Genomic DNA, 13,525 nt, shown 5'->3' on the forward strand with positions numbered 1-13,525 from the left:
GCAGCGCCATTTTTTAATGACCTGGTTTCCCCCCCCCCCCATTGTTGTTTCAGCCTTGTGATGTTGCAAACTTAATAGAGAAGGTTGCAGCACGCAGCATCCATTTTATGCCACATCTCTTAAAAGCAAAATGCATTTCAGTAGGGCTTTCTTGCTGACTTCTTCTGGTGGATAAAATGTTAATGGAGCCTTCCTTTTGAAAAGGCTCATTGGTTTGCTTCTGGGAGAGGGAGTGATAAACACACGGCAGACACCCTTGGTTGTCCACCACCCCCCATACAATATCATGTTCCACCTAACCCATCTGGAAACAAACCATCATTCTTCCTAACAGGTGTGTGTGTGTGTGTGTGTGTGTAGCAGCAGCCAAAGGATATAGTAGTATTATTCTGCTCAAATCCATTATCAGGGCTCACCAATGTAGAGCTCACAATATTAGAGTTAATATCAGTGCAGAGCTCACTGGTACAGAATGCCCAAACTCAGCTCTACTCACATACTTTATGCAGTTTTGCTGCGTTAGCCAGTACAGGGTGAATCAAGAGCTTCCTTGATAAAAGCATTAAGGGGGAAGCGACGGGCGAAGGTAACAAACTATTAAACCAAGAAATTCTATGAAAACGAATTGTGTGGGTGGGTTTTTTAAAAGACATTTTTATGAATTTAAACAAGAGTTGGCATGTTATGCTAAAGATTCAGAACCCTAGTTGCATGGGAAAATTCATTTCATCCTTTCCTTGCTTTGGTTACTCCTAAAAGACTTCATCAAAGTTTATGCATCTTCTATATGCTTCCAAGAGTCTGCTTAGGTTTAGCAATTTGCATACATGCTGTAAAAAAGTAAAATAGGGGACAAGATGTATTCAACATAAATTCTTCTAGATAAGAAAGGAGATAGGAAAGATATTTTTAAATGATCCATAGTGGCTATGAATATTTTCTTCAAGAAAAACTATCTGGGTACGGGGAGAATAAAATAATGTACTAGGAAAGAAAAAGGAAATGTTTACATTGCTGGAAGGAAACTGAAACAATGATGTAATGCAGTCTGCTTAGAATGGTCTGCTTTGTCTTTAAATACAAATTGCCCAGAGTACCATATCATGCAAAACACCGAGAATCACGATGCTAATTTGCAAGTGAAAGCAGAGGTGGGTGGATAAGAAAATTCAACCCATCAACTAGTAGTTAGAAACCAGTAGCCCCCTGAAATGCAAAACAACATGATTCCACAGAGGATCTTTCCATTTTCTTGCCTTCCTTCAACATGTACTTCTGCATTTTTTAAAAGAGTAATGGTGGACTAATGTGGTCTCTTGTTGGTTTGCTCGTTTGCTTATATATTTATTAGTGTTAGTTATTAGGATTTGTATTTATAGCCAGCTATTCATCAAATGGTCCCAGGGCAAGATACAAAAAGACATTTAAAATAAATAAAAAATGTGTAATTACAACCATAACATAAAAACCACAAAGCAACCAATTATCAGAATAACATAACTGCATCACGTAACTACAGTACACAGTAACGGAGGAGAAGGGAAGATAGCCATTCAACCAGAGACCTGAGTCCTTTCTGATGGTAGTGCAACCTCTTCCTTATGAGAGGATTACTCACTTAATGCCAGGGCTGGGCCAAGACATTTTGGCACCTGAGCAAGCGACAAAATGCCCCCCAGTGAAGAAGGGGTGTGTGAAGATCTACATCAGGAACAAGGGTGTGTGGAGACCAACAGTGTTTCCTATTTGCTGAGAGGCCACTGCAGAGGCAGCATTGCGGGGGGCGGGGCTGGTGGGACGAGGACAGATCCATCCTCCAATGAGTGTGCCGCAGCTGTCGCTGCCACCGTGGCAACAGCAGCACCAAGTGGTGCATTCCTTGGAAGCCAGATCTGCTGCCCCTGTGGATCCTGCCGCCTGAGGCAGTCGCCTCACCTTGTCTCATGGATGGGGCAGGTCTGCTTAATGCAGCAACTGTCCAAGACTTCAGGCAGAAGACCTTCTCAGTCTCACTTACTGAGAGCCACAGCACAACAGCACTCTGCCTACCTGTGATTCCCAGCAACTGGTATTGTAACTGGGAGCCATTGGCAGGCTTTGTGTTCCAATTGAGGGTTGTGATATATTTCAATACTGTTGTGACATTTTGATTTCTTTTTGGCCAACTTAACTTTATTATGAAAATTAAGTAGGTTATAAGTTGTTGGGGTTTTTATTTTTTAAAAAAATAGTAAGTAAACAAGGAAATTGGAAGTTCTCTAAAAAAAAAAACAACTTAATTCCTATCCCGGTGCATATTTTCCCCAGTATTGAATGTTTTTAATTCCTGCAGTCATTACCTTTTTTTCATCTGCCTTGTATTCTTGGTAGATTTTGAGTGGGGAGAAAAGATACTCTAATGTCTTGATGTAAGTTCGCAGGTTTATAAAATGCCATTAAGGCAAAGCACTTTGAATAATTCATGACCATTTATTTTCTTCCTTTTGACGATATACGTTTTTAATGAGCATACAATATGTGTTGCAGAAGATCGCACTGATTAATATTCTGCACAATATTTCCTGCAATGGCCAAATCCCATTAATCTTTTCCTAAGACAGCGAAAAGAATTATGGGAAGATACTACTTGACTGGGAAAGAATGCTGTTGGTTCTCAGCAATATTTTAGCCACAATTGTGTGTGTGTGTTTTAAAGAAAGTTTATGGCAGAATTCTTCACATCACAGGAATGCAAACTGTGTCCCAAACTGAACAGATGATGCATTCAAATTTAAACAGAGGGATTGCAAAAATACAAGTGAGATTTTGGCTTTGGCAAACTCCTCTGGTTTAAATATTGTTATTTATTTCATTTCCTATGTTGCATATATATAGCAATCAAAAACTACTACATGTTCATACAGTTGAACACCTTGCGAGTCGAATGTTTTGGCTCCTGAACGCCACAAATCCGGAAGTGAGTGTTCCAGTTTGAAAACGTTCTTTGGAACCTGAACATCCAATGTGACTTCCGTGGCTTCCGATTGGCTGCAGGAACTTCCTGCAGCCAATCGGAAGCCACACCTTGGTTTCCAAATGTTTTGGAAGTTGAATGGACTTCTGGAATGGATTCTGTTCGACTTCCGAGGCACCACTGTATATAAAAACATTTTTAATTCAATGCACATACTGACTAGGATAAAATTGTCTAAAGCTTACTGGTGTATATCTTGCACTGTGTATAAAAGCAACACAGATACCTTCATTTTTAGAGTCCACTTGGGAGCTTGGCTGTGGACCCTCCTATGAGGTGCACCTATGTGGGGATTCTCACAGTAAGCTCTGTGACACACCTCTGATTTCTAAATTGGTCTCAAGAGAAACAGACCTCCCTGAGGAGCTGAGTGCTATGCTAATTCACCTGTCCCAAATGAATACTGGATTTTGACGTTTACTGACTTGTGTGGAAAGAAGCTGTGGGGAATATCAGCCACAAGCACCCTTCTCTCCTAACTTATAAATTATCTCTCATATCATATTTAACAATGTCAAAGGAACCTACTATGCTGATGGTTCTCTCGCTGCTGGTAGCCCTTTGCAAACACCTCTTCTCCTGTCCCCGATGCCTTGAATAATGCTGGTGAGACAAATCCACAAATCCGTATATGAAAACACAACAGAAATTGAATGAAACCATTTTTTGAAGTAGCGATTTGGAAACCAAATAGCACCAAATTTGGTTGCAGATCTTGCAAGATGTGCTGGGGTTTTTTGATCAAACAGTTCCTTGCTTCAGCAGCTCTTGCAGGATGAAGTTGACTTTTAAAATAAAAAAAACTGGGGCTATTTGATTACTGTGTAATACTCAGCCAGCCTCTAGCAAGTACAGTGTTGAGCTTCTGGGGTTGTATTTTCATTTTGTGGCATGTCTCTTAAGATTAAGAGCATGGTACAGATGATGAGACTGTAGCCTTTGTTTATGCATCATGGCATGAACTTTGCAAAAGTCTGGCTTTTGGCCCATGCAGTCTCTCTCTTGATCCAGTCAACTGAGTCTGAATGGTGCTCATCTCTTGATTAGTGCAGGGTTGTACCTTGGGTTTGAGTCTGGGTTCTCCTGCATGTGAAACATGAACTTGTTCCAACTGGCTCCCCCTGCAACTCTTGTCCTCCTGGTGTCAGTGATTGAATCTTAGGGTTGTGGGAAATCAAATGTCCTATATGTCTGATACATGGCTGAGAGGGTAGGCAGCCACTCTGCTGAACTTGCAGTATAGAGTGTTTTGTCCAGGCATGCAAAAAGTGAGTGGGGCCATTTCCCCCATCTCCTGGGGGGTGGGGGAGGTTAAACCTCACATCTCCTGTTTCTAGACCAGAGCCACCAAAGGTAGCTGCTGATAATTGACATGTTTCTATGGCTGCCCTTGTTGCTTGTCTTGGCCTTTCCTTTTGACTGCTTGTGAAAAAAGTATTTTCCTTCCTGAATGGCCCTTGAACTCTGTTGCAAGAAGGACTATGTTGAGGGTGGGGAAGCATATGTGCTGGTGTGTGTGTGTGTGTGTGTTTATTATCCTATTATTGGCTCCCTCCTTGTGTGGGCAGGCATGTGGGCATCATTGCAAACACAGTTCCTGATTACTATTTATTAATTTGTGAATCACTTTCCCCATATGTCTCAATACTATTTATAAACACGCCATAAAATAAAGCTGCAAATACTGTTTAAAATAGTACACACAAAAAAACACAGTTGAGGGTAGGTTAAAAAACAGAACAAAATGAAGACCTAAAACAGAGACCTTTTCACCCCACTAGCAAAGCTTGCCAAAGCAAAAACGTCTCAGCAAGGATGCTGTTCCACAGAATTGGTAGGCAGACACTGAGGGAGTTCTGTTGTTTTTATGCTTCTGTCTGTCTGTCTGTCTGTCTGTCTGTCTCTCTCTCTCTCTCTCTATCTCTCTCTCGCTCTGTATTTTCTGGGTTGTGTCTTCTCCCCCTTCCGTCCATTCCACTGACCAGGGCTGGCCCTACCATTAGGCAGAGTGAGATGGCCGCCTCAGGCAGCAGGTGATGAGAGGCAGCTGTGATAGGCCTCTGGCTGTTGCTCCTGAGCCCCACATCCTCTTATGGTGAACAGAGCTGCATATGTTACGCAACTCCCTGTCCTGGGGCCCTAACCCATCCCACTGGAGAACACTATCCTGTCTCCTGTCTTGAAATAAGAATTAACCTGCCAGACCAGTTGGCTTCTGAACATGGAATGAAGAGGAGGCACCATCTTGATCTTCACCTCAGGCAGCACAGTGTCCTAAGATGGCCTTCCTGCTCGCATAGGAGCAGCATATACCTCTTCCTGGCCTGGCACCATTTGAGTAGTAGATTGCTCTGTTAATCCTTCTACTTGTGGTTTCCTCCCTCAGTTACTTACTTGAACGTTAATGAGTTTTATATTTTTATCATAACCCGCTTTCAGCCTTCACAGTAGATGATAGCAGTCGTAATCGTAATAGTAATGTCAGTTTCCCCTCACAATGTTCTCGTTACAGAGTAATGGTTGCAATATAGTTCCAACTCAGTAGAGGGCACACTTTACTCTCTCTGCGTCTCTCTCATACACACAACCTTTTTGAGAATCCCGTTCAGTCCTCTGGAGGAAGGGAGAATCTAAGCCAATGAAATTAGCCTTTGTTAATCAAATATTTAATCAAGCCCACTCTGCTAGGCCTAAACAAAAGGTAGGGTGTGGCCAGCAGACAGCTTTGCAAGTGCTAAAGCAAAACTTGGGCTGAATGTGAAAGGCTGGAAATGAGTAACATTTTCCTTTGCCAAAAAACAAAACAGAAACAGACACAAAGGGCTGGTGTTTCTGGCCACCCCTTTTTAACATGGTTACAGTGGCTTGGTGACTAAACCAATATGTGGGCCTGTGAGTTTCTGATATGGTTTTGGAGGAGCCATAGCCTCTCATCTTCTCACACGGGAGTCACTGCAGCATGACTCCATCTCACAACACCTATAGGTCTTGGCTCAACACATATTGCTGTCTGAGGTGAAGGACAAGACTACCTCTGCTGTTCTATATATAGTGGTTAACTGGGCCAGCATGGCACACACGACTCTGCCCTCCAGCACCTTGCACTAAGTCCTGCCTCCTGCACTGGCCATCAAAGGCAACTGCCTCAGTCTACCTAATGGTAGGGCTTGCCCTGAAATTTAATGTCGGAGGCCCAGGATACATGGGACAACTGCTGTGCAGTTTCTCTCATACCAGTGTTGCCCCTGTGGGAAACTGGTTTATCGCTGGCAGAGTGGCAGGAGGTTCCTTTCACATGGTCTGGGATCCTGACATTACCTTTATCATGTGGGAAGCTGCCACGTGGCTTCATTACCATGAGGTAATATGCGTTGGGGGCCGTAAATGTAAAAACCAAATGACGTTTGCCTGGGTTGGGCCAGGTTATGGCTAATTATTAGTGATGAGAGTCCAGGGGCCTCGCTGATGGTCCTTTGGCACCAGTAACTCCTATTTCTAATAGTTATGTAGAAGAAGGAGCCACCAACTCAGAAAAGTGGGTTGGGGGTAAATGGTCTCTTAGAAGCAGCTAAAAAAGACTAGATGGCAAAAACCTGGGGTAATAAACAGCTTATTTCAGCTGTTTGTCATAAAGGACCAAACATGGCTGCCCCTCTGGGAAAAACATGTTTTCCCCTGTAGAATTCCCTCTTGAGCAAGGGAACGCCATCAAGCTCTGTCCCTTCTATGAGGACTTGCTTTCTGATTCAAAGCAGCAAAAGACATGCACACCAGCTGCACCAGGCTTTGAGTGGATGGAGCATTATAAAATGGCGGGTGGGGAAGGTTCTTTAAAAATAGAAGCAGTGCTGGTTTTCCTCATGGCTGCTGATTCTAAGGGGGACTAAAGGGTCGACATAGGTTGGCGTGGGTGGGACTGATTGGGAATATGTGGGTTCCTCCTCCATCTCTAAGGTGGAGATGTCATGCCTCCATCATGACATAATATACAGCCATCATTACGCGTGACCACTGATAACCTTACCCTGCAGGAATGTGCCTAATCAACCTGGTTGATGGCCATCACTGTATCTTGTGGTAGCAATGCCCACAGATTTAACTGTGTGCTGAGTGAATAAGACATTCCTCTTCGTCCATCCTGAATATTACAACATTTGGCTTTGTTGGATGACCCTATTGGGTTCTAGCATTTTGAAGGGGGAGAGGAGAACCCTCTCTCCGTTTTCTCTGTATTGTGCTTAATTTTGTACACCTCTGCTGTGTTCTCCCTTAATCGCCTTTTTCCCTGAGCTATAAAGAAGCCAGACATTGCAACCATTTTTCGCAGAGGAGTGTTGCTCAAGCCCCTCGATCTATTTGATCACCCTCTTCTGCCCCATTTCCAGCTCTTGAAATAGCCTTTTTTGGGGGTTGTGGCTGTGCATTATGGACTCACGCGCTCTGGATGGGAGCGTCACAAAATGGTATAGGCTTTCAATCAGCACCAGTAATAGCTTCACATCAGTGTCATCATCGCTAAGATCATCACCAAACGTGTGTGGGTGTGCAAGAAAAGCAGCAGAGCCTATAAAATGCATTACGCTGAAGGTATGTTTGAAAAACATTAAGATCTGTGCAATCAGTCAAAGAGCCGTTTCCAATTCCAGGGTGGAATTACATGTTCCATCATGGTCTGGCATAAGGATGTGTTTCTAAGTGGCTTTTGACTGTGCAGGATTACAGATGCTCAGAAATCACGACTTTTGATGTTGAAGCCTTTCCAGTCGGCGTTCAAGAGAATGGAAGGGAGGCGTCTTCACTGCTTTTAAAATGTTAAAGTTGAAGAGGTTGTTTATTATAATTGGGGATGAGGTTGGAGGTAGAGGAATCCATGGGCACGCATGGGTATTTGCAGATCCCTTGTCACTGACACCTCCTAGGGTGAGCTGCATTCAAAATGACTGTTCAAAAAGGCTGTTCAAAAAGACAGGCCTGTCCTACCCGAGGAAATAAAACACGGGGACGGGTGGGAACTGTTAGCATTTTTATTAAAACCAGGCAGGCAGGCTGAACAGAGATGAGAATTCCTCGCAGTTGTTAACACCATAAAAAACCTGTAAGGATTATATGGCACCCTCAGTCATGATACAGCATAATATTTTATACAGTTCCCCTCATATCATTGTGCTGTTTCCCCTGATTCTGTCAGTTGAATGTCCCTGAACTGCCCCCCCCCAAAGGAAGGAAATAAAAAGGAGATAATCAAGGTGAGGTTTTCTAACCAGGGTTGAACTCTAGAAAGGAGCAGGCAGCGATTCTGCAGCATGATTCAGTTTGAACTGGGGGCTTTACAAATGCGCTTTTGATTTTCCAAACTGGGCTCCTTACGGAGGAATGGCAGGACATACCGGTAAATTGAATGTATAAATGAATGTTTAGCTCTTGTAAGGTATCTGTAAAGTTATTTATTTAAAGTTAAATACTGGTACAGGTATAAATAAATAAGTACTGCTTTTAATGAAAGGCAAACTATTATTCGTGGTTACCGTATGTGAGCAACAATCCCTCATGTTGTCTGTGCAGTTCTGCATAAGTACAGTGGGGGGGTGGGATCCTGAGATTCTTTTTCACCTTTCCTTCTTTTCAAAAGCAGAGGACACAATTTATCAAGTGTAAGTGCATGGAATCCTTTAATTTCAATGAAAGAATGAAGGTCATGTTTAAATCTCTCCCACTGGATTAATGTCTTTTGGAAGGCCGTCTTGAGAACTTCAGTACTTGCCATGCCTACTTTAGCACTTTGTCTACTCCCACTTTGACATACAGCCCTCCAAGGGTTGACCGTGGGTCAATGTGGCCCCTGGCGCTCCAAAAAGGTTAGCCACCTCTGCTATAGACGATGGTGCCAATTGTAATCTCCTTTACTACACGCCATTGTATTTTGCTAAGGCTAGATATTAAGCTGGTCGTTTTCATAGAATCATAGAATTGTAGAGCTGAAAGGGACACCGAGGGTCATCTAGTCCAACCCCCTGCAATTCAGGAATCTCAGCTAAAGCATCCATGACAGATGACCTTAGTTTAATATGGGTTGAGTGTGGGTTGAATGTTTTAGCAAGTCTTGCAATTGAGGTGTAGCCTATTTCTTTTGGAAACCAAAAAGTTTCAATCCTGTCTGTCTGTCTTCTTCTTCAGGTACAAAGGTTTCAAAGGTAACTGCTCCATCTCGTTTATCGAACAGTTCAAGGTCCTCCACCTATGTAATAAATACTGTGAGATGCTGGGACTGAAACCCCTTCAAGCCAGCGGTCAGAAGCAGAGGAAGCCAGCAGCCCCCAAAATCAAGGCACTGCCAAGCTCAAGTACTGTAAAGAAAACCGCGGTCAGCACACAGACTGCCAAGAGAACATAGGAACTTGTTTCCTCCCAAAAGAGACATTTTTCATTCTCATCTTTGTAGAATGGACCTCTCTAGAAATACACACTGTACTTTCTGGAACCGAACACTCCAGCAGTGGGGCTCTCTCAGAGCGTTCAACATTCTGCAAGAAGAAAGTGGATAGTCTAGGACACGCGAACGTTTGAAAAGATCAGCACCCCTAGTACCAAGCATAACCATTCGCATAGACTGCCTAAACGGACTGGGGGGACACGGTTATTGGCACAATCTCTCTTTTTGGAAGGCTGTGCAGGACTTAGGCCTTTTGGGAAAATTGCATTTTTAGTAGATTTCTTCCATATAACTCAGCTGCTAGGTAAGTATATAAATATATGTAGGACGTTTCAACCCACGTGAGGTAAAAGCTACACACTCCGGAATGCGTGAACCTGCTTCGCCTGCCTCTTTTTACTCAAATGAAGAACTGCTGTTTCTAGAAGTTTCCAAAAGCTGGCTTCTCAGACATGCATAACAAGCATATGAGGGATTCACCTGCGGGCCTTAGACATTTGGCTTGTTGGTTTTTTTTGCACTGGTTTTCAATATTATAAGTTATGTCAAAGATATAATGTAAAACAACACAGTGGCATTCACCAGGTGACCTGGGGACGGTGTGGAGCCCACAATGTCTTTATCCTTTAATCATACCCCTAATTTAGCCTTCCGCTGACTTTTGTATAGCAACACATCATGTTTCCTCTGCTAGATGATTTTAACCGTCTAATCTGTGGCTGTTATGAAGAAGTGTGGGAGAAAAAGAGAGAGAGAAATGGGCGTGGGAGTTGTGGGAGTGTGTGTGTGTGTCTGTGGGTGACGTCAGTGGTTAGAGAAGGCTTCCATGGTGCAGAGTAGAGAGTTATTGCTGTATTTGTGAGACTTATAACCGAAGAAATAAGAGCCATTTTAATCAGACTGAAGGTCTCAGTGCTGTGTCTTTCCCTAAGAATCCCCACCTCCAGGCTAGCAAATCGTATTCTGTGGTTTAGTGCCTTTAAACATGATTGAAGCTCGACTTGAACCTTGCAGGAAAGGGTGGGGACTGCCTGTTCAAAATAAGTGTGTGTGTGTGTGTGTGTGTAAGTGGATGTTCCAATTCTGACATCATTTTCTTTCATTGTATTTCAAAGTACGTAGATCTGCAGGAGTAATACATTTCATTATACCTGAAGCCCCATTGAGATATTTCCTATGTTTCACTCACCCACCGACAGTTTCCAGGTCAATACCACTGTACTAGAATAATGGTTTTGTTTCCTAATTATTTGCACAGTAATAATAATGCTTGTTATACTCCATGCATTTTTTCCTCCAATTAAATTCCTACTGAAACAAGATTTAGCATTGTGAACATGTTGATAATTTGCCTAATGCTGTTAAGGAGTGTACCAACCATTTCCAGAAACACCCTCCCCTCCCCAGTTAATGACAACCAATTCATCAGCAGTTTTTTCCTGTTAAAGGCCTGGCTCATGTTCATAGGAAACTTTGAAGTCCAAAGGTGAGGAACCTCTACCTCACAGGCCACAATTAGTGTCATAAGCACCACGCTCTAACCAGCTGAGCTTGACCCACCAGAGGTTCACATTTGGCCTGTGAGGCCATTTTCCTGAAACCACACCCACCTTCCCATCATATGTGAAGTCAGGTGTGAGGCAGGTGTAGATGCAGCTACCTGTGCACAATAGGGAAACAGCGCGTTCCCAGCTGTGCATTAGGAAGGGAAGGCAGGCTTTGACTCTACCACCTGTCAAATTTGGGCCATGAGGCTAGGATCTGATAAAGGTCTGGCCTACAAAGCCCCACCTCTGCTTTAAATGTCCTTGAAAGCATTGACTTCTCTTGATAGCTCAGTTGGTATAGCATGGGGCTCTTAATCTCAGGGTTATGGGTTTGAGTCCGACGTTGGGCAATTTCAGAGAGTTGGGCTAGAGGACCCACGTGGTCCCTTCTATGATACTATGAGTATGTCATCCTATTGTATATGTGTCAAACAAGTCTGGAGGGTTGTATTAATGGAGTTGTGCCACAAAGGCATTATCTGTGGAACATGTGCTCATCTTTTTGTCCCACACTTATATCTGAAATGGGATGCGGGTGGCGCTGTGGGTTAAACCACAGAGCCTAGGGCTTGCAAATCAGAAGGTCGGCGGTTCGAATCCCCGTGATGGGGTGGGCTCCCGTTGCTCAGTCCCTGCTCCTGCCAACCTAGCAGTTTGAAAGCATGAAGTGCAAGTAGATAAATAGGTACCACTTCGGTGGGAAGGTAAACGGCGTTTTCAAGCGCTGCTCTGGTTCGCCAGAAGCGACTTAGTCATGCTGGCCACATGACCCGGAAGCTGTATGCCCGCTCCCTCGGCCAGTAAAGCGAGATGAGTGCTGCAACCCCAAAGTCATCTGTGACTGGACCTAACGGTCAGGGGTCCCTTTATCTTTGCCTTTGTACCTGAAACAGGTATTGCAGGTTCTTGAATTAGTACATGAGCCCCAAACTGGTTTACTAGGGATGGCAGTAAGATGCATATGCACCTCAAAGGAAACCGGTCCTATTTCTTATGTCTTCAGCTCTGAAATAGCTACTGCAAGTTGTGCCAACTTCAAACCTGACATAATAGCTCATCTTGACAGGATAACAAGTAAGCAGCATGTGCAATATGTTTCTATGGGATCCCAGTATTGGCACATCTCTATTCAAATTTTGCTACAAACGCATTTGTTCAGAAACAAAATATGACCTGCAAAATGCATTAAAGTAATGTGAGCATCAATTCATAAAAATGGAATTAATCATAATTATTAATTCAGTTGAGGGCCAGCCTGCTGTTGTGATTTGAGACCAAAACTAGGTTCCCCATCCCTGCTCTAAGCAAGCAGCTCCTTTTAAAATCCATATGAATATTGTTCCACATGCAGCTCTAAATGCACTGTTGACCTTGCACCCTATGCATAGAGGCAATTTGGTTCTTTTTTGTTAGAAGAGCTTTGTATGGCTATAAGCAGCGGTTGGAAAGGACCTTCAAGATCGCTAATCCAGCGCTCTGCACTGAAATAGGATACATCACAGTGCACTAATTATCCCTGCCAGATGTGCTAAAATATACACAAATAATTTCTGTTTCAGATTCCTGTTTGTGCCTTTCAGCTGGTCCCTGTTGCCATCTAACTGAAAAGGATAATTTGCTGGGACAGAATTTTAAGAGAGGAAGCCTCAGTGGGAGGTGTGGGTCAGCTGCAGAACAAGTTTGATTCATTAATCAAAATCTTAGCAAGTGTCTTTATCGACAAGTGCTGCAATCAGTTGCCATGACAATAGGCAGCACCATAGCCATTTCCCAGGCAGGATAATAATAATAAAAAAACAGCTGTGAGGGCTCATCAACCTGGTTCAGAACGTCTTGGCATTTGAGGGAGTCACATCAATTTCATGCAAACTTCCCAAACCAAAGGATGTTTCTTTCTTTTTTCTTTCTTTTAAAAAGGATCCCCCTAGTTCAATGTTATTTTATCTAGTCTCCACAAAGTATTCGTTTTATTTCATAAAACGTATATGCCACTCGATTGTAAACAAAAACAAAAAAACAAAGTTATAATGAAATTATCATTTAAAACACACTTTAAAACAACTGTGTAAAGCTTTGAAAAGTAATTAAAATCAAGCATAAGCTAAAACCCAGATTAAAACAGCACACTATATATTTGGATAGGCTTTCCTAAGCAAATCAATTTTTTAGCATGCACCAAAAAGTGTACAGCAAAGGTACTTTTTTGTCAATCAGCAGGGAGTTCCAAAGTCTGGGGGCTCCCACAAAAAACAAAACAAAACAAAAAAACAGTTTCTTTCAAATGCAGAACAAGTATTATGTGGCACCTGTAACATTTGCCAGTTCTGCAGATCAAAGTGCTTTAGTGGGCATATATGGGGTAAGGTGATTTTGCAGGTAAACTGGTCCCAAACTGTAATGGGTTTCATGTGACCTCCCCAGGGCACAAGCCTGAACAGTGTGTATGGAGGTTCTGGGCTACCCAGACAACAAGACCCCCCTCTCAGCCTTGCTGGTGTGGTGCAAAGGAAAGCAGAGCAATACGTTTGGCACCAG

The 13,525-nt window shown here is 43.1% G+C and overlaps 1 protein-coding gene and 1 long non-coding RNA gene across 3 annotated transcripts in view; one reads left to right on the forward strand and one right to left on the reverse strand.

The window, feature by feature from the left end:
* On the reverse strand, positions 1-6,077 carry LOC309380261. Its single transcript, XR_014172781.1, has 3 exons — positions 5,011-6,077; positions 3,542-3,616; positions 1-830 (listed from the first exon to the last, which is right to left on the reverse strand). It is a non-coding gene; the product is annotated as an uncharacterized lncRNA (long non-coding RNA).
* Positions 1-10,765, forward strand: part of ALPK2 (alpha kinase 2) — a 57,943-nt gene extending 47,178 nt beyond the window's left edge. For both annotated transcript variants that reach the window (XM_081929537.1, XM_081929538.1), the window contains one exon: positions 9,188-10,765. In XM_081929537.1, the coding sequence (XP_081785663.1) occupies positions 9,188-9,404 (217 nt within the window). In that variant the 3' untranslated portion in view covers positions 9,405-10,765. The remainder of the gene's footprint in view (positions 1-9,187) is intronic.
* Positions 10,766-13,525: the final 2,760 nt, after the last annotated feature.

The sequence above is a fragment of the Podarcis melisellensis genome (assembly GCF_964234715.1).
Source record: "Podarcis melisellensis genome assembly, chromosome: 11".
NCBI classification, from domain to species: Eukaryota; Metazoa; Chordata; class Lepidosauria; order Squamata; family Lacertidae; genus Podarcis; species Podarcis melisellensis.